Source organism: Pezoporus occidentalis, unplaced genomic scaffold (genome assembly GCF_034315485.1).
Source record: "Pezoporus occidentalis ecotype Australia unplaced genomic scaffold, CSIRO_AGI_Poc_V1 ctg224, whole genome shotgun sequence".
NCBI lineage: Eukaryota > Metazoa > Chordata > Aves > Psittaciformes > Psittacidae > Pezoporus > Pezoporus occidentalis.
Genome location: NW_026914117.1, coordinates 487138 through 513547, shown reverse-complemented (window position 1 = coordinate 513547; position 26410 = coordinate 487138). Strand labels below are relative to the sequence as shown.

Sequence of the window (26410 nt, the reverse complement as noted above, 5' to 3'; positions counted from 1 at the left end):
GTAGGTTAAACAGATAAATGTGGCATTTTCTTCACAGCTCCCAACATGCCAGGCAGAGCAGCTTATCATTATCCCATTCTACAGTTGGAAGACCAGGATAACTGGAGTGACTTCCACAGAGTCATTTGGGAATTATCAACAGTGACAGAGACAAATTCATGACCCTTATTGGCGTGTCTGTCTGTAAAATAGTAACTCCTCAGTCCTTTGCGAGTCTGTGTCTGAACTGGACTTACTAAGCAGGCTGGAAATTCCCTTTGTGGATTGTTTCTCCATGCTGGAAAAAAAAATTGTCTATACTGAAAACTTCTCTTTATAGTAACAAAATTGATTTTTTTTCCTTGCAATCAGGTGTGGATTAGCTGTGAACTGCTTTCTGGTATTTAAGATCACATTTTTGATGTCCTTAAGTGATGCATTATTTACAGATATGCTACCTTGTCACTGCTGCACATTCATGAAGGCACAACAAACCCCACTTTTACACAGATACCACTCCTCTGAATATGTTTGAATGATGTAGCATCATGATTTTGAGTAAGCTTTAAAACTAAGAAGGAGAAAACAAAGCAACTCTGTAAAGGTAAAACAACAATCTGGCAGTGGGTCATCACTGTATTTAGGCATTAACGTAGATTTTATTTTATAAATTATCTAAGGACATGTAATGATGCTGTTTCCATTTTCAGAAACACTTCAGCAAATTCAACGTCCTCATCACCTTTTCTCTAAGATGACTTCATTATTTGTAATTTTTTCTAAAGAAAGAAAGTTAAAAAAAAAAACAACAAACCAACAGCAATATCACCTTGTATCTCAAGCAAGCATAGGGTTGGCTCTTTAGCAACTTTTCGACAAGCATGCCTCAGGAAAGAGTAATTTTTTGTTCTTTGGACATTGTGATTCCAGCTGATTTTTGAGGCTCCACTGGCTATTTGCACATGATTGTTCACTCAGCATTTGTCTATCCCTTCTCTGAAATTGAAATGTCAGCATTAATTACTGTGCAGTGGGAACTGACCTTTAATGGGTAGCCATCTCAGGGCCATGCTGCTTCTGACAATGGTGTCTCACCTTCTACTTCAGCCTTTCTACTCCCTACTACCTGCAAAAATAGTCTGGCCGAAAAACAATTTGTCAGAACAAAAAGATTAATTTTCAGACAGATGAGTTCTCTGGGTTGGTTCACCACATGGTGAAACATTTGTGCTGACGTAACGGAGGATGTGGGAAAGTGCACCAGCCAGAACTTCAGCCTCAAATAGACAGTGAAACCAGAGCTTTTGAAAGTTAACTGGACTGAGAAAAGAGCAGGAGATGAGCAGGCCCAAACAGACACAAATGAGAGCTCTTCAACAACCTGGTTTACTGCTTGCTCTTGTATCCTCTATATACAGCCCTTCATTATTACACTATCTCACATGGGAGTCAGAAAGACAAACCATCCACAGCCTGTGCATCCCTAATGCCAGAAAAATAAAGCATGGAATGAGTACAGAGGAGCAGCTACATGCTTCTCAATACAACATTAATATATGGGAGAATAATAAGAAAAAAAAAAGATTCCTGCCTTTTCTAGAACTTCCTGTGTGCCTACACTGACTCAGCCCTAACAGGAACATCTGCTTGTGCTTAACAATTGCTTAACAATTGATTGTTGGAGCAATCCCAGGCACAGCTACATGTTGGGCAGAGAAGAGATTCAGAGTAGCCCTGTGGAGAAGGACTTGGGGGTGTTGGTCAATGAGAAAATAAACATGAGCCAGCTTCAGTGTGCACTCACAGCCCAGAAAGCCAACCGTATCCTGGGCTGCATCAAAAGGAGCATGAGCAGCAAGTCGAAGGAGGTAATCCTGCCCTTCTACTCTGCTCCTGTGAGACCTCACTTGGAGTCTTGTGTACAGGTCTGGTGTCCTCAACATAAAAAGGACATGGAACTGTTGGAACAAGTCCAGAGGAGGGCCATGAGGATGATCAGGGGACTGGAGCACTTCCCATATGAAGACAGGCTGAGAAAGTTGGAGCTGTTCAGCCTGCAGAAGAGAAGGCTGTGTGGAGACCTCATAGCAGCCTTCCAGTAACTGAAGGGGGGCTACAAGGATGCTGGGAAAGGGGAATTCATTAGGGACTGTAGTGATAGAACAAGGGGTAATGGGTTAAAACTTAAACAGGGGAAGTTTGGATTGGATATAAGGAAGAAGTTCTTTACTGTGAGGGTGGTGAGGCACTGGAATGGGTTGCCCAGGGAAGTTGTGAATGCTTCATCCCTGGTGGTGTTCAAGGCCAGGCTGGACAGAGCCTTGGGTGACATGGTTTAATGGGAGGTGTCCCTGCCCATGGCAGGGGGGCAAGAACTAAATGATATTAAGGTTCTTTCCAATGCTAACTATTCCATGATTTTATGATTCTAACTTCACTACTTCTGCAGGTGACACTAAAATACATTTCACAAGATGTGTTGCAGCAACAGCCCTTTACTGCTGTAAGTATCCCCCAGGTGCAAATGGCTTCTTCTGTGGCAACAGCTTTAAAGAAACCAAACTTTGTAGCAATACAAACAGCTAAGCCAGACAATGGTAAAAATTCACAGGGTTTTTAACACAACACTGTCCACATGAAACACTTTTGCTGACACAGGTATTTCAGAAATCAGAACACTCAACAGCTAGTCCTGGGGGAATCTGTAGGGTAATTCCCATCCTCAAGGAGAAACTATATAATCTTTCTTGCAAGATCAGGCCATCCTCTTCTGAACAGTGATTGTACTGCAAATGCACTGAGCAAATAACAATGGATGATTATCCCTCAGTAGTTTTCATTGCAGACTATTGTAAAAACACAGTACAGTAACGCATATGTGCATGTGTGCATTCTATGGTGATGTATGAATAAACTGCTTAATAAAACTGTGTTGATAAATCTTTGGCCTTGATGGTCACAAAGCAGGAAACACTTATTAATGGCACAGAATATTTAATACACGTAGGACCACATAACAGGCTTACAGCAAATGAGGTAGGAGTTTTCTACAATCATGTTTTTCCTAGCCTATGAAATCTCATTTTTTTCACTTCTTCCATGTTTCTTGCACAAAAGCTTATGAATCCAATTTCATCGCATCTGTTACTGGCATGCAAGCTTCTCTTTCCTTTACAATACACAACACACTTCTACTTAGCTCTGATACTTATCAGCTCAAAAACAGTAATCAAATTTAAGAAAAAAAAAAGTGGTTTTTTTTTGTTTTTTAAAAATATCTGAGTCTGTTCAAAGACTAGGGCTTTTTTTTCAGGTAAAGAAAAAGGTAAAGAATTCTGAATAATAATACAAATTGGTAAACATACAAATGCTATATAAAAGTTAAAGAAGAACTAGTGGGACTCTCAGTCCATTCAAAATATTTTAAAATATTTTTAGAGGAGGACCTCACATATCAAGTGAGCTATTTGATAGATTGTAAGGTCCTTTATTTTATATTGCAAAGATTGGCCATTGCACTTGATTTTGTTTTAGGAATATGAATACAATATTATTAACCTAATATCATACAACTATGAAATATAACTGCCTCCCAGGCAAAATACTTATCTCCAGTGATAAGCAATGGAACCTGAAATACTTATTTGCTCAAGTATTCTTGTGTTCAGCTTCATAATTGTATAATTATGTAATTATAAAATTATATAATTACAATTACAGCTGGCAGGTTTACTATGTCATGTTAATTTATTTCAGAACATATTGTGTCACTTTAAAGCAGCTAGAAATACAGCATTAAAGAAATCTGTTCGCTAGCCTCTTATAAAGACTACACTATCACTGAAAGTTTCATCCTTGTTATTAAACCAGTTCTGCAGTCTTCCTGCCCCCAGCCATTTTAAGTTCCTGTGACAAGTACCATCTACATTAGGAATTTTCACAACATCCTGAATGTTTTGCCTGTAGAAACAGGCTTTACAAGGACAATAGCATGAAGTGCTTTAACTGACCAACCTTAAAAACCTGCAGTGGGATCGCAGAGGCATACATCAGTGGAAGTGCTCAGTACTGAGCCTTGAGCAGCAACATGCCAGAGTACCTGTGCTGTATATGCTGGCTATTGACAAACAGGAGATGTCAGATGGTAACAGAAAGCAGAGAATGTTAATTCAAAGTACTGGAGAGCATTAGTCATGCCGGATGGCCACAGTAAGTTCTGCCAACATATTCCAGATACAAGTAATACACCTGGGATTTTCTTGCTTCCTTTCTTCCTCCCACCTTTCAGGAAACACGCACACAACCACACTTCAAAAGTAACAAAAAGGAGCAGTGTTAGGCACCTAGATTAAGCAAATTCATGTTGCTTCAACACAAAAAATAAAACAATCTGAGTTAAACAAAAACCAGAAAGTTTGTCAGTCTTACTCCAGGAACTTCTGCTAGCAGCACCTGTGCCATTACATGCTTCACCATCACTGAAGCGTTCATCATCAGAGTGTTTAAAAGCTGTACAACATACAAATTGTTTTGAATAGACTTTCTGAATTTAAAGACAGTTAAATAGTACTTTAAAAGACTGGAAGAAAATTCAGCAAAATGAACACAAGGCTATAGAAATGTTAAGACCAGTAATCACACGCGTACTTGCATGTTTGTCAAATAGGGGAAATGTATCAAAACTACAGCTGAGAAATAATTTCCCTAATCATGATGCAGCAGAAAATAATTTTTTTTGAATCACACTTATTTGCTTCCAGTTGCAGCTTTGCAAGCATTAAAGAAAAAGTAGTAGTTGTTAAAGCCTAGGCGTCATAGCTTCTCAAGAGTGTAATATATTTATCAGCATAAATCCCATCTTAAAAAGTAATACGAGCAACTTAGGAACATGAATGCCATTAACATCCAGTCCCATTTAGAACCATAAGTGCATTTATATCCTTTGTAAAAGAAAATAACCCAACCTTGCAGCCTGTGTTACTAAATCCCTATGTCTTTCTGAAACTAGTCACTCTACCAATTATTTGCATGAATTAATAACCATAAAATGGCATTATGTAAGATGATGTAATATTAACACTGACAAGAGTAAAAAAGAACTTAGAAAATTCTTGCAAATCTGTGTCATATTATAAGATGCCTGTGATTAAAATTTAGAAGAAGTCATTTGTGTCCTTTTAGAAAGGGACATTTTAAAGCCATTTCCTTCATTCTGTGCTGTATAAAACCATGGTACTTCATCAATCCCTCCAGTTCACAGATACTTTCTTGGGACTTACAACATATGTACATACGGGCAGTACAACATATGCTTCCTGTCTGCACATACAACAGACTCTGAAATCAAAGTGACAAACCTATTAGCATGTTGATACTTCATGTCAAAACGTACCTGAGTCAGTCGTGTGTGCCAAAAGCTCCCTCAAGGGAAAAGTCTCCTCACCTTCCACCTTATGTGTATTTACACATATATTTCCAATTAGGCAGGACTCTTAGATATATGTATCTGCAATAGGTGGCATTGATCCAAAACATTTACTGCTCAAATTCCTCTTTCTGGGAGGGTCAAACCCAGCTCAATTTGAATTGATCTACCCAGACCTACATGGGACAGCTTTACATTTGAATTCTAAAATCTCAAGTCGAGAAAAGTACTGATTTGTTGACTTGGCTCAGATAAATATTTTCTGAAAAAGATATAGGGGTCCAGAATTTTCCTTTGGGTCAACTTCGGGCATTTTTATTCAAATGCCACAGTGATTACATAATTAAAAAAGGCCATTACATAGAACTTCATTTCAAGCACTACAAAATGAGGATGGCAAAGTACTTCAGCAGCTATCTGGAGCCTGTGTTAAGTGATATGGAACAGGAATTTAGCAAAGCTGCTCACCTTCTTCATCTGAAACATCCAGGACCTCAGTCATTGTCTCAGGTACATTTAGCTTGTGCTTCTCTGTCACAGTCTGCAAAGACAGAATCATCAAGCCTCAAATTAAACACCCAAAAGAAGCAACAAAGCTTACAGCAGGATATTTGCAACAGCAACAGCAGTGGGATCTGCTAAGACATTTTATAATGTGCTTCCTCTTCCTGTAAGTTTCTTTTTCATTTTTACTCCAGAAGATCCTATTCTTAGTGCTGTATATAAGGTAACATTTATTCTGGCAGAGAAGTACAAAAACATCAAGATAACGAGCTGGTCAGAGGAATAAAAGAAAAGAAAGCTCTCAGCATTGATGCATGTAGAACAATTCAGCTTGATGTTTCCAAGATGATTTTAAAATGAATTAGGTAATGTCTACACAAGAGCTTCAGAAAGTTGTATGTGGCATATGGAAATTATTAAATCGTAAAGCATTTGGAAATGAAGTTATGAATGATGTGAAATTTTTAAACTACAAAAAGATGTGAGGGATTTACACAGATCACTTGAAGCATTTCTCTCCCCCCCAAAAAGTGACTACACTGCATATTAATGATAGCCTTTTCATAAATCACATATATTCCCCCAAATCACATACACATCAGGGATAAAAAAAAGTTATTGGAAGATTTTGATGTGTTTTGTGCACCTAAAAGCTTAAAATATTGTGATACAAAACAAGTATGGATCAAGGACTGTTGGGAGGACACTGCTTAAGCCTGAGAGCACTGGAGGACTTAATAAAGTGCAGTGATCAGAAAAGCATTAGTCACATTAGAAAAATCAGTATTTCCCTGGCTCCACCCAGATCCGGAGTCCACTGAGCTGAGGAGCCGTGGAGGGGTGTCAACACATTGTCCTTTCAGGTATGTTGGAGGAGATGTGCCCCTCTGGCATGGAAAGGGATGTCAGGAGAATGCATCTTGCAAAACTCCCACCCAGGCAGTACTTCATTCCCCACTGGAGATGGTATCTATTGAGCATAAATTAACATTACATGCAAAAGTAGTGAAAGAGGGATAATTAATATTAGCCATATCCCAAGTTCCTTATGCAATATGCTTTTGTGAAAACAGCCACTGCCATTGATTTCAAGCAGGGAAGTCAATAGCAGTTTTGGTTGCACAAAATCTACTAGGTATTTCCTGATTCTGTTTTACTGTTCTCTAACAAAGCAACAAAGACGCATTCTTGGTTATTGTACCATACTGCACTTTTATAAATAACAAAGTTACCAACAGTGCAGTTACTTTGGAAATTTGCTTTAAAAGCTTCCTTTACTTCTTTTAATTCTATTTAAGTGTGACAGAAGTTTTCAATTCACCCTTCTGAAGCACGGGGAAAGAACAATACCCTTCCCTTCAAATGGCAATCCCAATCAGGCCTCCTGAATTCCCTCTTACCCATGATTCAAGAAAATTCACTATTTCTCTTTCAGCATTTTTCATAACACGTTTTGTGTTGAAAGCTAGTTTATACTCACCCAATGCCTTGACCAGTATGACTTCCCCCCTCCCCTGCATTTCCAAGGCTTTCCTCAGATAGAAATGTCTGCCAGGAATGGCAGATGGGGAGTACACTCTCATTCAGGTAACGCTGACCTCATCTCTTCAACAATACAGCATTAAGTTAACAAATACATACTAGATTAAAAATAAAATCACTGACACTGGGCTAAAGGAATAAACGCAGGTGAAGTTGGCTGTGTATTTTTCAGGTGAAGTGGGAAGTATAATATGTGAGTACCAATTTACTGGCATTGTAATTGACATCTACACAAAGTGTACAGCAACAGTTTCTATGTTCCCTGCATAAAATAACTGAAAAGTTGGGGCGGGGGGGGGTGGGGGGGGGTGGAGAGGAAGGAAACGAAGGCAGGAGGAGGTGATCAAATTCTGAAGATAGGGAAATGAAAGGGTCTGCCTAAGAGTCACAAATGCTAGGTTTTGTTTGTCTGCCGTATGACCAAAATTTAATTAAGAGAACTTGGTATCTAACCTTAGTTTATTCCAGAACTTGGAGTTCCCAACTTACCTTTACATACATAATCCCTTCGACTGGAAGAACACAGATGTGAAGGGATACTACAATAGTCTACAAGCCACAGGTATAGAGAAATGTTGTACACGGTCTTTTGATTAACTTACCTCTGCAGGCCCTAGTAGCTAGTAACTAATAATATGATATCATTTATCATGATATCAATTTATTCCTAAATCAGGTTTTTACAGGCCCCTATATAACAATCTGGTCTCTGACTAAGGCTCACAGACATTATTTATTCACACAGAAGTAATGATATTATATTTCTGATTTTCACTCTAGTCACAGAAAATTATTACATAATTTAACAACTGAAACAAAGTTTGGAAAGCAGAATTACAAGAGTGTGTGCGTGCATATGCATGTTTTGGAAGAACAAAAAATCTCTGGAATACTGAACTCAGCAAGAATCATGGATTCTACATCAATTCCAAACCAAAGTTGCGAATTAATGGGTTTTAATTAACTTTTACTATAATACTAGATGGGGTTTGTTTTGTTTTGTGGTTTTTGTTTTGCTTTTTTTTGTAACTGATAGGCACATTGGAAGTGTCAAATACTCCCAAAATTTAAAATCTATATCTTGCCCCACTTTGAAAATTGCTCAATATATATTTCTCAAACTTCATACTGTTCTGTTCCACTAAGAATTCAATTACTTGAATGCTTCTGTATTTAAGACAGATTGTAAGGCCAGATTTTCAACTGGTGACACAGAATAATCCAGGTATGTAATTCAGGTATATAAACCTGTATGTACATTCAATGGCAGTATACTGTGAACAACCTCAAAGCTCCTCTTACATTCATTTGTTCACAGGAAGACTAGACCTGTTTGTGTAAATATCCCAAAATTTAATTGCATAGACAAACTTTGAAAGTCTGGCTTATTCTGATTTATTTCCCATATATATCTAATCTGTGAGTAAATATAAGTGCAGCTTATTCCCTCTGTTGCTTTATATTCATGTGGCTGCACTGATAGTAACACTATTGCAAGTGACAAGAAAACTTGTTCAAAGTTAGACCAAAAGCCTTGGCACTGGAGACTGTTCCTCATCTCAAATGCCAGTGACTTGAATGTCAATAAAGCATCAGCCCATCTAAGATCCGCCATGCATCACTCAGCTACAACCTCAGAGAATGAGGTAGCTACAGTGACAGCACCTTTTTCCAGTGCTAAAGGCTGTGTTCTGGTTTAGCAACACCAATCTCAACACCATCTGGGGAACTTTATTGCAGGGAGCGCCTCTTATTTAGCTGTCCTTTTTAGGACTTGCTCTGAATTACATTTAATCAACATTCCCCACCATGAACACCACCACCAGAGGATCATATTCTCTATATGCCTAAAGCACAGGATTCAGACAAATTCATGCTAAAAGATTTGCTGACTTTACCAAGGGTTCACACCTGACTTGTAAGAGCAGTACTTTGCACACAGACACAGTTCAAGATTTCACATTTCTCTTACATGCAAGCATTAGAGGTCAAGTAAAGTTTAGTATCTGATTCAGTCCTAAACCCCAGGCATCTGGTATCTGGCAGAAAAACACATCACCTTAAATGTTTAAAAAAACATTTATCCAAAGTAAGTAACTCACAGGTGTCTCTTCATCATGTAATCCCTGTTATTACAAAGTACCAGATACTTATATATGACAAGGTAATGGGTGCAAACTGGAACACAAGAGGTTCCACTTAAACTTGAGAAGGAACTTCTTCTCAGTGAGGGTGACGGAACACTGGAACAGGCTGCCCAGGGAGGTTGTGGAGTCTCCTTCCCTGGAGACATTCAAAGCCCGCCTGGACACATTCCTGTGTAACATTACCTAGGTGTTCCTGCTCTGGCAGGGGGATTGGACTAGATGATCTTTTGAGGTCCCTTCCAATCTCTAGCATACTGTGATACTGTGATACTGTGAAGGTATGAGGCTCCACAGTGCAACACAATAGGAAGGAAGTTACCATTTATATGAGGCATAAATGGGAAAAGTGTGTCAGGACACAGCAAAGGTGACAGCTGAGGCTAAAAATCATACTTCTGCAGAGCTAAAGTTTCTCCAAAAATTTTACATAGGTTTTCTTTTTCTAAATCTCTGAATAGATATACAGGTGTTTATGCACGCACATGTGTGATGTGCTATTTGGTTAAACAACATGAAACAACTACTATCAAAACTATCAAAAACGTCCAGTCTTTATGAAGAGACTTCTGGAATTATGCTGGCATTTCTTGTCCAAACCTGACTCAGTCTGACCTTTGCAGGTCATTAATAAATTATGGCTCACTCTATTTGGAACCTTATGCCGTGTTACTTTTATTCCATCTTCCTCTGCTCCTATCAGTGGGCCTGCTGTCAGCCCATGACAAACTCAGAATTATTTTCCCATTTGTTTACCTTTGGAAGACACTTTGGATTTCTTCCTTTCCTTTAACCCTCTCCCCAGTTGAAAAGTGGCATCTTCCAAGTAATCTGTGGATTTTTACAGCTCTAAGCTCCTAAGTGACAGCTAGATCTTACATGTTTTCTAGACTGCTCATCTCCCTTGCATTAAAAAAAAACCCAAAACCACAAAACAGTATGACTTTAAAATAGCGTTTCAAGACAAAATGCAGTAATGGAAATTCAAATCAATTTCTTAAATTATGCACTCTTTCTAATTTTCTCCCTTCCTACGTGCTAGAACACTTACAGATGGGAGGTAAAGGTCCAAGAAGATAAAACCTTCCCCTCCCAGGGTGTCAGAATATATTCATTTTCCCTGGTTTAAAGTGACAGAACCACCTTGCTGTTGTTCAGCCAAAGCTATACACAAGCCCTAAAGTCAAAATACAGACTATTAAGAGTGTGGAGGACTCAGAGGACTGAGCACATAAGGAAAAATTCTTTTGTATTTTGTAAAAACGGTATCTATTTGAACTGAAAGTGACTTGAATAACACAATCGATGTGATTCAGAGCCATCTAGTGAGCACCTTTAAGCTTGGCACCAGTCCATCACTGGTACACCCCAAATGCTAAGAAACTTGCTGTGGTGTGCTGCAATGGTTGAGTCTCAGTAGGTGTTGGAAGTGTAGAAACATAAGGAGAGAACGAAAAGGAGACGCGAAAAGAGAAACAGAGAAACAGGACAGGACCTGAAAGACAATTCACAAACTTCTGGAAAGTCTGGGTTTGCAGCTGAGACCATACCTAGAAAAACGTTTTACTCTGCTTTTGAATAGTTTTCCATCTGTATGCACACCAATTCTGTTACCTAGCTCAGTGAAACCTGTTGTGCTTAAAAGATACACTGAAAGCATTACAGCACTTTTGCAAGAATCCAGCAAAAAAGGAAGCAGAGGAGGGCTAAAACCAGAAAACAAAAAAAAGGACAGAGATACATAGAGAGCCTGAAGGAAGAAGAGAAAGACAACATTCTGAATAAAAGAGAGACATTTGAATTCATCTGCAACTCACAGTTGTGGTGGTAGTAATCTCCTCCGTTACAACCTTCAGCGTATCGACCACTGAGATATATCCCAGCCGCCTTGCAATAGCTAAGGCAGTGTTACCATTCTGGAGAGAGAAGAGAGAAGGGGGGAGAGAGAGCACAATGAGAGGGAGGATTGTGAATTGAACCAATGAGCTCACTCTCAATGCTGCATGAGCCAGCATTTCCATCCAAAACAAGGCGCAGCCTAGGAAAATCACTGTTTTTTCATCGTTACATCTGACTGTCTTTGTAACTTCTTTAAGACTATAACCCTGATTGCTATGGTAACACAACACACTTACATCTGCCTGCTATGCTAACTAAAAAAAAAACACTGTATGGTTTAACCCTTTAGTGCTCAAATTTCACTATACACAACGTGTCTGGTCTGCAGAAGTTTGTTTTATTTTGCATAAATGGCTCCACATCAGAAGTACTCTTATTAAAAAAAAAAAAAAAAGTATTTGAAAATATTAGTTTCACTTCCAGTTGAAACTGTTAAGTCTTTATCAGGTACAATTCTCTCTTTGGGGAATACAAGATTACAACTGTATTGTCAGCATACACTTCTATTCCTCCCTACGAGAAAAATGCCATGTCCAACAAAAGTACATAAAAGCTAATCATTTAACAAACTCAAACTCAACCTATTTAAGGTTTGGAGTGGGAAATTAAAGTCCATTTAAATAAACTTATTTGCCACTTAAACGTCTGTGGTAACAGATGTGCCATTGATCAAATGGAAATTAAAATGATAATTTAGTACGTGCTTAGGCCAATTTATCTCCATTTCATCACCTGGTCCCTCTGTCACTTAACCTTGGGAGTGAAGGAAGGTATATGTTCCTTAATTCTTTATAAAAAGCTCTACACAGAATTGTTTTATGTTCTTTTGTACTGAATAAAGGACAACATACTGGCCTACCAGGGGAACCAATGAAAGCCACTATGCTGCTCTTTGCACTGAAATGATTTTTGTGATACCACCACACAGTGCGCAGGTTATCAGCCTGAGGGCTTCTCTCTGCTTCATTATTGGCATTAGTTATCTATAATTTAGGTTACTCTATCTCAGGAACCCTGAAGCAACACACCATTTGTGGATTAGTGGCACAGAATTAATAGACTAGCATCTTCACAGCACAAATAATTTGCCTGCTACTGTCACTTGCACATTAACTGCTCCTATGCCACTCTCATATCCCCTTGCAAGATGTCTCAGGTTGAAATTCTCTCTAATCTCAAACTAGAGGTAGCTATGTGAGGACAAGGACAGATCTAGTACCTGTTTTAGATCTAGTACCTGATCTAGACTATCAATTGAATACATCCACCAATACCTACAGCTCCAGAAGCTAACTCCAATGGTTTCTTGCATGACAATCTGGTGCATAAACTGCTATTTTGGATAACTTCATAGATGATTAGTCAGTGTGATCATTCCAAGACTAAACAGGGTACTAGGGCTGATTTAAGCATGCACAATGTATGTACACGGAAACCCGATCCACTCTGGGGAATGACATGAGTTTTGGCCATTCTGGCTGCATTTTAAAGGTTACCCAATTAGAGGTAACTAGTAACAACACCAACATGAAATAGGACAGTTGCATTCCTGCTGACTGCAGAGCAGGAGCTGTGCCAGAGGTTACGGATGGTCTTTGAGGAGGCATTAACATCAGTGAACTCAGTAAGAACCTGAAACAGATCCAGTAGATAGAAGGAGAGAAATTTGGGGCTACACCTTCAGAAAAGCCCAGGTTCTGATTTCCCCTTAATTCTTCTGGAAAAATCCTTATTGAGATATCAATTTACAGATGTGTGAGGCAGAGGGCAACTGAGCAAGCACAGCAGAGGTAGGTAGCTGTGTCCATCCTGACCCTGCAGCTCAGAAATCAGTTTTCCCACCTCACTTTTAAGCTTAGGGCACAGTGAGTGAGATGTGATCTGAACTACCTTAAAATGATAAGGAAAAGAAGAGGAAGTTACATTTACACATCTGACAACCAACTGTATGAGGAATACTTTCACCATAATAAAGGCTAAGCCCTAAAAAAGGAAAGAAAAGAACTGTCCAGGGAAACAAGTTCCCACTGGGACTTCACAACTTACAGTGGTGATGGCATTGGGCTTGGCCCCATGTTGGAGAAGGACGTTGATGATGTGCGTGTGGCCTTGTTGAGCAGCTTGGTGAAGAGGGGTGTACCCATTCTGTTGTCCACATTGGTTATGAAAAGCAAAAACGAAAGAACAACAGCCACCAGTAATTAGATTAAACACTTCCTCTTGCTTGCTTCCATTCTTTTTGAGGTATCTCAAAAAGAAATTATGCCATCAATCAACCAAAGGATAATAAACCTTCATTACTAATAACATTCCTTCTCCAGATTAATGAAAAGATAAAGGAAGAAAACACTTTTATTCACAAATCATCTTTCATCTCACAATATAAACAATTTCTAGAAAGACAGATAATTCCCTCATTTCCTAAATCATAGGGAGAAACAATGAGGAACAGTAAAGTTCAAGTGGCACACAAAAGACATAGGATCACAGCTGAGGCAGAGAACATGCTTCTTACTCTCACATATTAGTGCAAGATTTGCCTTTAAAGTATTAGAGGCAATTTAAAAAACATAATTTTTAACAGCAATGATCTGAGACTATTTGCTTTTAAAAGGCTAACAACACATACCTATTACTAATGTCAATCAATTTTACCTTTGCTTTGCCTTCAAAAGGCTGGAACAAGCTGTAATTACACTTAAAAACATGTACACAATGTCTGTATTAATAAACACACTTATCTTCATATACTTATCTGCTCCAGTGATTCATTCTAAGGTGATAAAACACAGAAAGTTAACCCAAGTGTACTTCAGATAGTTGATCTGAGATGATATTGTGTAAGTCCAGTCAGGCAGTTTATTTACAAAATTATTTGCAATTGGCTTTGAAAGCAAGCAGAGAATAAACTGGAAGAAAACACTGAGTTGATCTCACTGTACACTTACGTAAAGCCTAGGGGCAGGCTCTGAAAAACACACTCTGAGAGTTCTCTCTTTTGCAGACAAACAGATGCCAGGAATGCTTTGCGCTACTCATTAAATAGTGATAGTTCAGAGCTGTTACAGTTCTTATATTTATGCATGCATGGACTACTAAGAAATAGCAGGAGGATTTTACGGTAGATTGTAGCACAAAGAAAATTCACTAGCTTTACTTAAATATTAGTACAGTCATTCAAAAATAGAATTCAGCCACATTATTTTTCACTGCAGATGCACAAAGCATCATTCGGGCTTTCTCTACTCTAGTTAAAGACTAAGCTGCAACAGGGGTTACTTATTCTTTAACATGCCTATCCTGAATCCAGTCATGATGGATTTTCTCTTTAAACTCAGTCCACAGTACTAGCTGACAGATGGCCAGTATTTTTATTGCTCCCTAGGCGTGAGATTTTGGAGAACCACTGCCTCACACACTCATACAAAGTTGCCGACATTACTGAAATTATTCTAAATAAGTGAAATAGCCTCAGAATCTGGCCCAGTGGCCCCTTAGAGAGTGAGACCTAATACTAAAGGCACTGTCCCTTCAGTTAGCCTCCAAATACCTAAGCTGAATACCTTGGCAGCTATCATTTGGATCCTGTTAGCATTTGCTTCATTGATTCTTACCAGCTGTTTTTCCTAGTATCATTGCCTGTTCTTTTGGAATCCCTGGGTTTTGCCCATTGGTGTGGGGTGATCTCACCAGGGATGGGCCAGCATCTTTTATTTATTTACTTTGCTCTTTCTTACCACATTAAGCTGTGACCACTAAAAAAATCTACTTGTACATTACCAGTACTACAGTACTTGTACAGAGCTACTTTGGGAAAAAAATCCACCCCACAGGTCACAGCTGGAGACAGCAGCTGGCCACAGGAACCAGCAGACCACAAGCCTGCAATTTTCATTGGATCTTACTACTAAGTATGTCACCAGAAGTATTAATAGGCCTCTTCAGATTGATCCCAAAACATTCAATCTGAAACTAGTAGTGACTGCCTTCAATTCTGCTTTAATTAAGCTGAAGCTCTGCAGCTCCTAAGTTAGCCTCCACTTTCTGGTAAGGGTAATGGGATGGTATCTGAGATGCAACATGCTGTTGCTGTCACCAGAACCTCTACGTGTAAACTCAGAAGACAGACAATTCTTGCTACAAAATGCATCACATTCAGCTGTTGATGTTCAACTGCTGAAGTCATCAGATTTTGTTCAGACCTTGGCTACAGGCAGTCAGGTCCAACATGTCAATAACAGTGTGCCCAGATTTCCTACCAAAAAAAAAAAAACAAAAAACAAACAAACACCAAAGCTGCATTCCCACACCACAGCTGCTTCCTTTCCCAGAGTTACACCACCCACACACTGATCAGTGGTAATTCTTCCCACTCTTTTCACAGCAGTTTGGAGAGAACCTGGCATCACCCTCAAAGTGTCTGAACGGTTACTTACTAGTTTGACAGCACACAGGTATAAGCCATGTGTAAATGAAATCAGAAACAAGCGCACATTTCTTAGTTTCCAAGTACAAAGAAAATAAACAAACAATGAAACTGATTCTCTTATCCCCTTTTTTCATACTCCCAAAGAGTTAACTGACTTTTTTGTTTTGAGCACTACAGGATGAGATGTAGCAGTGGTCCGCTACAATCACCACTCACCATATTCTGACACCTACCACGCAATAATTACAGTTTCCTAGTGAAAAGGTATGTATTCCTAGTGCTCTGTTACCAGGCTCATAATAAAGAGCAAAAGCAAACAATGAAAAATTCTTTACCTTTGTTTTAGCATTGACATTTGCTCCCTGCTTGAGAAGAAAATTCACCATTTTGATGTTTCCATAGTGACATGCCACAATTAAAGGTGTATAACCAAGCTAAAATAAGAGAACAAGTAAATAAAACTGCAAGCTCAGTGGAACATTCCTTTTACAAAGGTAGCATCCTTTGGCACACTGAAGACAGTAGCCACTTCATGATTTACCTTTGTCTGAGCATCTTGGTTTGCTCCATATTTTGTGAGTATTTCAGCTACATTCACTTTATCCTCTTGAGCTGCAAGGTGTAAGGATGTCAGTCCAGTCTGGAGGTGGAATATACAAAAAAAAAATAGAAGAAAAATTAAGCTAAAAATAAGAATAAAGTCTATTTTACATGAGGAAAGAAATCTAGATTTTCCCACTCTCTCATCTTTAAAACATAAAGAGATCCTAACTATAGCTTCCAAGTATGAGTGGTTTGATTTTTTTTTAACAAAGTAGGGTTGATGTTTCTCCTATAATTACATCACCATAATCACAGAGTAAAACTTTCAGGCATCAGTGATCATGCGTGGATTTTATACAATAATGTCACTTGGGAAGCTGAGGAACTCATTAATATATTAGGGAAGTACATTCGCTTCCCACTCCTCAGACAGGAAAGGGAAACTTGACAACCACAGGCACAAGTCAGAGAGAAGAAAATAACTCCAAAAATAAATCCTATTCAAAGATGCCAAGGAAGTGGACACAGCTTTTAACTAAAAGCTCACTGTGATCATGCACAGAGCACTTGCCTGTGAACAAGGCAGGGAACAAATTCTGTAAGAGAAATGTAAATCACCTTCTTTCTCATTAGTTAAGTAGCATAACACAGTGAGAGACCTGAACCTTCTGACTTGTATGAACAAAAGCTGCAGACTTTTGACCTTAAGTAAGACTTACATATACGCCAGGATAAATCTAGTGACTTATAAATATCTACAGTAATGTGGTCTTTTTTTGAGGAATTTGTTTTCTATGAAAAAACCTGTAACGTACAATCATAAAAAATAAATAGCAAAAAAAATTGGAAAGGTCCTCCATAGGATTTTTCTCCCTTGCTACTGTGCTAATAATGTTATTTTGTTATTTGCCAGATACTGTCAATTTCTTCCACGTGGAAAGAAGGCCGAACGGTAAATGCATGAGGAAAAGCACCTTGCAAAAGCACTGAACTATTTTAGACTGCAGCTCTCTGGTATCTGATATATGTTCTGAAATCTGAGGGTTGGAACTAGATAATCTTTAAGGTCCCTCCAAACCCAAACCATTCTGTGAATGCATAAAATCTACCCATGGTCCCACAAACTCCCGAATTTTACATTCTTCTTGCTTTGCATCTAATGTAAAATTTCAGGAATATATGCAAAACACTTGAGAGACGGCAAGGTTGCAGTATCACAGAAATACTGCAGTTATGCCTTCCTGAAGGTTCAGAAACCATTTTCTCTTTGTCTGCCTTTCCTCTTCTAACTTCTCTACCAGAGAACGGTGTTGCATCATTTTCCTCTGGTCATGGCAAATAGCTGCAGCTCCTCCTGTGTGTTTCCCAGGGCAGCTATTAGACAGTATGAGTTAACTGGTCAATCCATCTGCCAGTCCTAGAGATCCTCTTCTCACTTTTAGTGTACACCCTCCTGTTGTCACTTCTGCAGACTCACAAATACATACACAAGGAAGTGAAGCTGAGTATTTCTGACAAGCTGACATTAATTCCTACACTGCACTTTGCATCTTACGATATAGTCCCATGAACAGTACTTTGTCTTCGGTTTGTACCTTTGTTGCCAGCTGGATATTGGATCCTTTCTCCAAAAGCAAGGTCACCATGTCAGTGTGACCTTCTTGGGAAGCCAGATGAAGCGGAGTGACTCCCTGCTTGGTCAAAATGTTGGTCTCAGCCCCATAGTTCAACAGAGTGGTCGCTACTTGCATCTGATTCTTCTTGGCAGCAATATGCAGAGGGGTGTATCCGTTCTAGCACCAGTCAGGGAACAAAATGAGAATAAAGTTAACACCGCAACAGCCACACAACCTAAGAAGCCAGGCACCACAAAATAGTATTCTTTTATGTTACCTATTACTACTAGAGATGAGAATTCATTATATTTTCAAGGCCAGACATGGCCCACATGGCCCTTCTATTGCATTGCTTTCTCCACCTGTCAGCATCTAAACCAGAACAAAGCCAGCCTTTGCTCGGGTGGGCAGGTCTGTTCAGCTGATACTTCAGACAACCCAGGGTTCGGCACCTATATTTTGAGTGACTTATGTTGTAAATATTCACTTTTGACTGATGAGCAACGTTCTCTGTGATGGGTGCACAGTCTTCGCTGCATTATGCTTTTTCAGATCATGTGGGTAGGGGTGCGTTTCCATATGGAGCTTTGATATGTGTGTCAGTCATGGAACCAGCTAGGAACAGCAAGAGGGAGGGAGGAATGAGATTTTTTTGGATCGAATTAACTACTTGGCTGGGTTGGATGGGACTTGGAGAAACCTGGTCTAGTGGAATGTGTCCCTGCCTGTGGCAGGGGGTTGGAACTAGAGGTCTTCAAGGTCCCTTCCAACCCAAACAGTCTGTGATTCTATGATTTAGACAAAGCAGAATGGTATTGATGGATCTTTCTGGCAACTTTCCCACCTTTAACTGCTTAAGAGCAGGCTTTGCAGGGAATGCTCTGAGTCACAGCAAACAGCCCCCCTTGGAGGTGTTCGTTTGGCAGGTCTGTGCACTTCTTTAAAACGGGATCTCTATCAAACTAACCTACTGAAACTGTCGCTTGTGGCTCTCCCCATGCACCACACCGGACACCGCAGCCCTGAGAGGCGAATTTAACCGAGGGGTACCGCGGGTGAGCGCTCGGCTTCCCTCAGATAGGCGGCACGAACACACTCACCTTGGCGGTCAAGTGTGGCGAAGCGCCCTTCTCCAGCAGCAGCAGCGCCACCTTCTGGTTGTCGTAATGGGCCGCGACGTGCAGGGGTGTGAGGCCGTTCTGTAAGGGCGGTTACGCCGTTAGGCGGGAAAGGGGAGGGGGTGTGTGGGATGTTATGGAGCCGTTAGTTCCTGAGAGGAACCGGAAAGGGGGAGCGGAGGGGCGTTAATGCGGGAGAAGCGGTGAAGTGGGGTGAATGTGGGCCGCAGGTCTCCCCAGAGCTAAGCAATTCCCACAGCATCAGAGCTGGTGAACTGCACCCCCCCCTCCCCAGTTTATACATTAGGATTTTGAGAGTTTGGGCAGCTCAATGGAACTGGCACTTCCTGAGCCGCAGAAACGTGTCCACCCTCCTGCCAGGGATCTCACACACCCGGTTTTCACAACCTAACCCTCACCCTTTAGGGAACGTGACCCTCACACACAAAGCCAAGGCCACCACACAGCCTCTGTGTGCATGTTTCACACAGTTCTTCCCCAAGAAAGAATGCAAAATGCTGCTGATATTTTTCTCTCATTTCTCATTACTACCTTGCCAGCTGAGTCAGGAGAGGCACGACGCTGTAGCAGGAGCTTTGCCACTTCCAGGCTCCCGTATTTGGCTGCCACATGCAATGGTGTGAATCCCTTCTGAAAAATTACAGGAAATAAAGAAGAGATGCTTGTGTTAAAGGTCAGGCTGACAGCTCTCTAAAAAAACTATGAAGACTAAGCACTCATTATTCCTATATTCCTGCCACAAAGAATCAACAGCCGTACCTAGAAAGAGCATCATCTCTTGAAAGCACATTAAGAAGCGTAAAACAGAAGAAAATACTTTCCCTTGTGTTATTCTTCCCTACATATATGCAGTCAGGCTGGCAGACGCCCAGACATTTTCTCTGAAAGAGACTCTACTAGCAACATGCACTCTATTGTCTGCTGCGTGTGGGCAACGAAGGCACTTGTTCAAATTTCTACTCCAAACCAGAGGGACTTTTTAGGTTCACATGATGACAGCTTCAGAAAGAATTTCCTGTATCGCTTGTTGCCAGCAACAATGAAACACCATCTAAATTCAGTGAGAAATGCTCCAAACTTTGTACTCCTACTGTAGAGGAAGTAAAATTATTTCTGTTTGGACCTTTGTATCCATACAGTCACCAAGTTCTGCTGCAGCCCCTAAACTGCAGCTAAAAAGTTCGCACCTGACTCAATGGCAGTGTTTTTGGCAACATCAAACATTGTCTTTTAAAGAGAGTCCTTTTCTATTTGTTTTAATAATGTTTGTCACTACAGCACAGGTGTAAGGTCTATGTCAAAACATGCTCTTTGTCTGTTCTTTTTAATTAAAAAAACAAACAAAAAAAAACCCAAACCCAACACGTTCATAAGGAAAATTCCTGGAGGCAAGACAGTAGGTGGCAGAATAAAATGCTGCCCTAACAGTAATTCCAGAGAACTACAATGATCTATTTTCCTGACACATAAGTGATACGTAATGTTATTATTTTTATTATCATTACAGATATGGACCTATTGGAGGAGTCCAGAAGAGGGCCACAGAGTTGCTCTGAGGGCTGGAGTATCTCTCCTGGGAAGACCGGCAGAGAGAGCTGGGCTTGTTCAGAATGGAGAAGACTCCAAGGAGACCTTAGAGCAGCTTCCAGTGCCTAAAGAGGCTGACAAGAAAGCTGGAGAGGGGCTTTGTACAAGGTTATGTAGGATAGCACAAAGGGTAATGCCTTTGAACTGACAGAGGGGAGATTCAGATTAGACATTAGGAAGAAGTTATTCCCTGTGAGGGGGATGAGGCACTGGTACAGGCTGCAGAGAGATGTGGCTGCCCCATCCCTGGCAGTGTTCAAGGCCAGGTTGGATGGGACCTGGAGCAACCTGCTCTAGTGGAAGGTGTCCCTGCCCACGGGGGCTAGAACTGGGTGGTCTTCAAGGTCCCTTCCAACCCAAACCAGTCTATGGTTCTATGATTAATATCTTATTCCATTAATCCCACCTCAAAATAGTTTATGTCAGGAATCTCAAACATTCCTAGTTCACGAATTTGTAGATGTTTGTAGAGAGATTTTTCTAGTGGACTACATCTTCTCCTATTCATAATTATAAAATGCTCCTGAAGTCCTAAAGCAGTTACCAAAAAGCAATATGGGAAATAAGGAAACTGTTTAGTGTATTTTTAGCCATTCTAATGTGATTTAACAGCTGGATAAAAGGAGAACAGCACACATTCCCACTAATCCGTGGATCACAATTTGAAAATTGCTGGTTTAGTCTTCCAAACCCTGGAAGACACCCACTGTTCAAAAATGTTTTAGCTCCATCTGTAAAACTGGGTGTACTTTCTCAAGACCTAAAACAATAGTGAGAATTAAGTGAGTCTCAATCACGTGATAAATTTGGAAAACATGTCTTGGCACATAGTTCTGTTCACAGCTGTCTATTTTCTTACATGTTTATCACTTTGTTAGGAATGTATTGGTAGACATTTTTTGCTAATAAAACATTAACAGTTCTGCAGACTTGTTTCTTTATAATCCCAGACAAAATGGCCTGTTGTGTCATATGGCACCTCATTTATAGAAGCACTGGAGATAGATTCAGCATTATTTGTAGCTGGACAGATGCTGACTTCTATGTTTCAGGAACATTCCTTTCAGCTAGCAACACCAGAATTATTTTACTATTTAATTAAACAAAGTATTGAAGAATAAGCGGGCCCATTCATTTAAAAAAAAAAAAAAAAAAAGAAAAACCAAACAAAAAACAACTGTTAGGATGATAACAATCCTTTTTTTTTAAATTTTGTCCAAAAAAGCCCTACCTGTAACACAATGGGAAAGAGAGAAGCAAGGTATTTGTGTACATTTTAAACCTGCTGGGGCCATATATTTATCATGATCTGCATTTGGCTCCACTGGGAACCAAATTCCCAACTTCAGAAGACAGCAAAATGTGAAAATCATTACTTCAGTCTAAAGGTCACTCCAGGATCACTGTTAAATAAGAATAAAAGACCCAAACACGTTCAACTTCTCAGTGTGAAAGTGCGTTCCTCATGAAACAGGCATGCGCTGTGCTACTGGCATACAGACATTTTGTCTTACTTTGGTGGACATGGAGTGTGAGGCACCTGCCTCTAGGAGAACAGATGCAACATCAACTTGTCCCTCTCTGGCAGAGATGTGCAGTGGAGTGTAGCCATTAGTAGTTGCAGCATCAGGGTGGGCCATGTGCTGTAGCAGAAGCTGGACGATCTCCGTCTTTCCCAAGCGAGAAGCAATGTGCAGTGGAGTCTGTTCTTCCTACAACTCAAATCAAGTAGATAATTAGCATAGGTAGAACTACCCTTAACACAACATCCCTGTTTATCCCACAGATCCAGCTATGCATCTGTCTGGCAAAAATCATAGGAAGTAATGGCCCCAGCTGATCACAGGATAATCCATACCTTGTAACATCATACTAAGCAATAAACTATGGGACGATATTTTCCAAATGAGCTCTCGCTCAGAGACTAGCTGGGCATCAGTCCACTTGTGAGAGGTGATAAGTGATAGCCTTTACTTTGCTTGTGGCAGGGAGCAGTCGGTGTGTTTTGTGTTATTTTTAACTTTTTTCCTTCCCCTACTAAACTGTCTTTATCTCAATCCAATAGATTTTCTTGTTTTCACCCTTCAGTTCTATCCCCCATCCCGCAGTAAGTGAATGACTGAGCACAACTGAGCTGCTGATAGGGTCAGCCCACCACATGCATTCTCTTTGGAAGATTTACGCATGAACAGGTTAATGTTTTCAGAACTGTTTCTGGGTGTGCTAAATACTGAATCAACAGGTTTAAAAAAAAAAAAAAAAATTTGCTCCTCCCTAGCTGCTCTGCTTCAGCAGTGTTTCTGAGTACAAGAAAGTCAAAAAAAACCACATTTAAGCAGAACACCTACCCTGGCTCGGGCATCAACCAGGGCCCCATTTCTCAGGAGACAGCGAACAACTTCCACCTGCCCAGCACGTGCTGCCATGTGCAATGCAGTTTCTCCACGCTGCAGAAAAGCAAAAACATTTCAGTGTTCTAAACCTCCATGACAAAACTTAGCTCTGACGGTGTAAATTCCCCCCATGTCAACACATGCAGAGACCTGCCTTTCCATCAGCTGAGAACCTGGCTTCCGACCCTGGCTTATGGAAATTCTGCAGTCACACATGTTCCTCCGCTTTCTACGTAACAGTGCATCAGCTTGTGTGCTGTGCAGGAGAGAAGAGTATATCAAGCTTGTCTCTCTCAAGAGATTGCGAGGCATGTGAGCCTCAAGATGGAAGGGGATATTTTTCCAGATGGTCTCTTCCTGCACACTGTGTGGAGCTGGAAGCATTAAAAGGCCTTGCAATGGCTTTGCACAACTGAGCCAGCATATGAAATGTGTAAAATCTGTGCTCGGCAGCATGGCTCTGCCTGCAGGCTATAGAAAGCATCTTGTTTGGAAAAGCACGGAAAGTCTTTTGTAGCCCACAGAATTTGGAGGAGAATATGAAATTTTGCAAAGCTGACTGGAGTGATGTGGAATTTCAGATCAGGATAACGATGGCTATAGGATGATACACATTTACATCATTTACTTTTTGCACAGTTTTGCCAGGCAAAACTGAAATTGAGTATTTCTTGACAATGGAGTTTTTAGCTTAACTCTGCACTGTTCAACATTCTCCAGGATCACTGTCCTAAAGTGGACTAAAATAGTCCCTGTGCAGCTGGTACATTAGGCAGCGAGACAGTTCCACAACAAGGAGCTTTGCATTTATCTATATGTTATGACATAACACCCCTGGCAGTGTTCAAGGCCAGGCTGGACAGGACTTGGGCCAACCTGGTCTAGTGAAGGTGTCCCTGCCCATGGCAGGAAGACTGGAACTAGATAACTTCCAACACAAAGCAGGCTGTGATTCTACGACAACACAGCAGGATCGACTACTTCTTAGTGTTAATTGTTCCTTCTCCTTACTCTAGATCTGTTTTAAGGCTTTTACCCCTAGCACTACCAAGTTAAACTGCAGCTGGCACAATGAACACCCTGCTGTGTTCATTTCTCGAATGGACGAGATCGTTTGCAGCAGAATCAGCAATCATGTCTTTTTCTCCTTCATCTACACGTAGGAAAAGAAAGAGCCTGAGCTTGCCTACTAGTATGAACTGCTAATTTAAGCAAATCCTCTTCACCAGGAGTTGATTTATCTTGTCATTTTAAAATTAACATTGTATTAACAGTTGTGATTAGTCAGACAGCAACAAAAAAATCCCACAGCCCTAGCTACAAATTTTAAAAGAGAATGTCATTCATATAAACTTCATTACCTGAAGAATGATCTGTTTAAAATGCAAATAAGGTTTACATTTCACACACTATAAAGATCAAATTTCTGTAAAGACCCTTTTGTACTTGAATTAGCAATGCAGTTTAGTTTTTGGAAACAGTTAGCAATTCAATTGGGAACTCCAGCTTACCAAGTAAAACCCAAGACCCCTGTGTAGAATAAGTTGTAACATGTTAAACTGTGCATACAGATGTCTGGTAACACAATACTTTTAATTGCTTACAAGATGATTCCTTGTTGGCTTTCACATCATCAATAAATTTTTTATATAAAGATTATTACAAAGTATGAAAGCAATAAGAGACTTTGTCAAGGAAAGTCCATTCAAATGATTCAAGCAAACATCTCAGTGTGCTCAACATCTTTCCATATTAGATTTTTCTAATTGAGAGAAAACTCATGAGTCCACTACCTGGATTACTAGATTTTTGTTGGTTTGTTTTTGGAAACACTTATCTATAACCTTATTGTCTGGTAAAAAGCTGCTGTCAAAGGATAGGTGGTCATAAGTTGACTGACAAATTTGAACAGTAAGATACCTGTGAAATACAGCTCAGAAAACCATCATGTTCTTCTAGTTGTTGTTATTCTTGGTAACTAGGCTATTTTTGGTATACAAACACTGATTTCTATGATAAGTCAGGTTCTGCATTTTGTGTTACCTCCCAGAGGTGACATATTCTAGATTTAAGCATGTTCTTTCAAAAGGCATCACTTCCTGGAATTTCCTGTGTGAGAGGAACATCTTGAATTTAGCATTTTTACTTTTTGTTTAATTGTTAGAGTTTAAGCATCTTATACCTTTTCACTGACACAAATGATGCAATTTCATGGCAGCCAGTAAAGCTATGCAAGTAGAAATTAGAGCCATTTAGGCTTAAATTTCATCCTTCAGAATGGAAACACAGTCTTCCCTGTGCCTTGGATTATATGATTTTGTGATGTATTTGATGAGCTTTGCCTGTTTCTAAGGGAAACTCTGCCTACTCTAGAAGAATACATGAAACCACAGATGGCTCATAATGCATAGACAATTACCATTTCCCCAGCTTCACTAAAGGTGCTGGAATAATTTGTCCTAAATGCAACAAAGTCATAAGGAATCATTAAAATGTGACTTTTGGTTGAGCTATAGGGTAGGCCAGATCCTTTTTGGAGGAAGTATTGCACAGATGATTCTAGTCAAAGCCATACTCACAATGTTAGTGACATCAGGAGAGGCTCCGTTCTGCAGCAGAAGGAGGACTATGTTCAAGTGGCCCATAAATGCAGCCACGTGTATTGGTGTGAGGCCAGACTGCAAAACAAAGCAAGAGCAGTTTTACTCCTCTGCACAGGCGTAGGGATGGGGCTTCTTCTTTTAAATAAGACATAAGTGAAAGGCACAATAGGAGAGAGAAAAAAGAAAGCAAAAAGGGGAGAGAGAGAAGGAACGCTTCTTCAGGACATGAAACATTTTTCTACCTCTGTTATAGCCTGGATTGAAGCCCCATATTTCACCAGGAGTTCCATGACTTTGATGCGATTTTTCTTGCAGGCAATGTGCAGTGGAGTAAAACCATTCTGTGCAAAAGACAGTCATGTTAGTCAAAAACATGCAGCTACGCTTTTCACACAGCTCCATGCTGGTGCACTGGGAGCAGATGTGTTAGAGTACCAGAAGCATTTGTTCTTTAAGCACAACAGGTTATGAATTACAGACATTTCCCAGTAATCTGGGGCAGAAAAAAGCAGCAGTGCTGCTTTCTTCTCAGGCAATGGAGAGAAACTGAACTTCCACCTCCAAAAACCAAACACAGACATGACTGTTCTCACTTCCTAGTGTATGC

At 40.1% G+C, this 26410-nt stretch overlaps 1 protein-coding gene across 28 annotated transcripts in view; it reads right to left on the bottom strand.

The window, feature by feature from the left end:
- Nucleotides 1-26410, bottom strand: part of ANK2 (ankyrin 2) — a 367179-nt gene that overhangs the window by 70059 nt on the left and 270710 nt on the right. For 21 of the 28 annotated variants that reach the window (XM_062620855.1, XM_062620862.1, XM_062620861.1 and 18 more), the window contains 12 exons: nt 26046-26144; nt 25780-25878; nt 23156-23254; nt 22322-22519; nt 19752-19850; nt 19182-19280; nt 18061-18258; nt 16464-16562; nt 16258-16356; nt 13540-13638; nt 11412-11510; nt 5873-5945 (listed from right to left, as the gene is read on the bottom strand). In XM_062620855.1, coding sequence (XP_062476839.1) covers nt 5873-5945; nt 11412-11510; nt 13540-13638; nt 16258-16356; nt 16464-16562; nt 18061-18258; nt 19182-19280; nt 19752-19850; nt 22322-22519; nt 23156-23254; nt 25780-25878; nt 26046-26144 — 1360 coding nt within the window. Of the gene's footprint in view, nt 1-4407; nt 4489-5872; nt 5946-11411; nt 11511-13539; nt 13639-16257; nt 16357-16463; nt 16563-18060; nt 18259-19181; nt 19281-19751; nt 19851-22321; nt 22520-23155; nt 23255-25779; nt 25879-26045; nt 26145-26410 lie in introns of all 28 variants that reach the window. The other 7 variants (XM_062620856.1, XM_062620858.1, XM_062620853.1 and 4 more) reach the window with 2 other exon arrangements.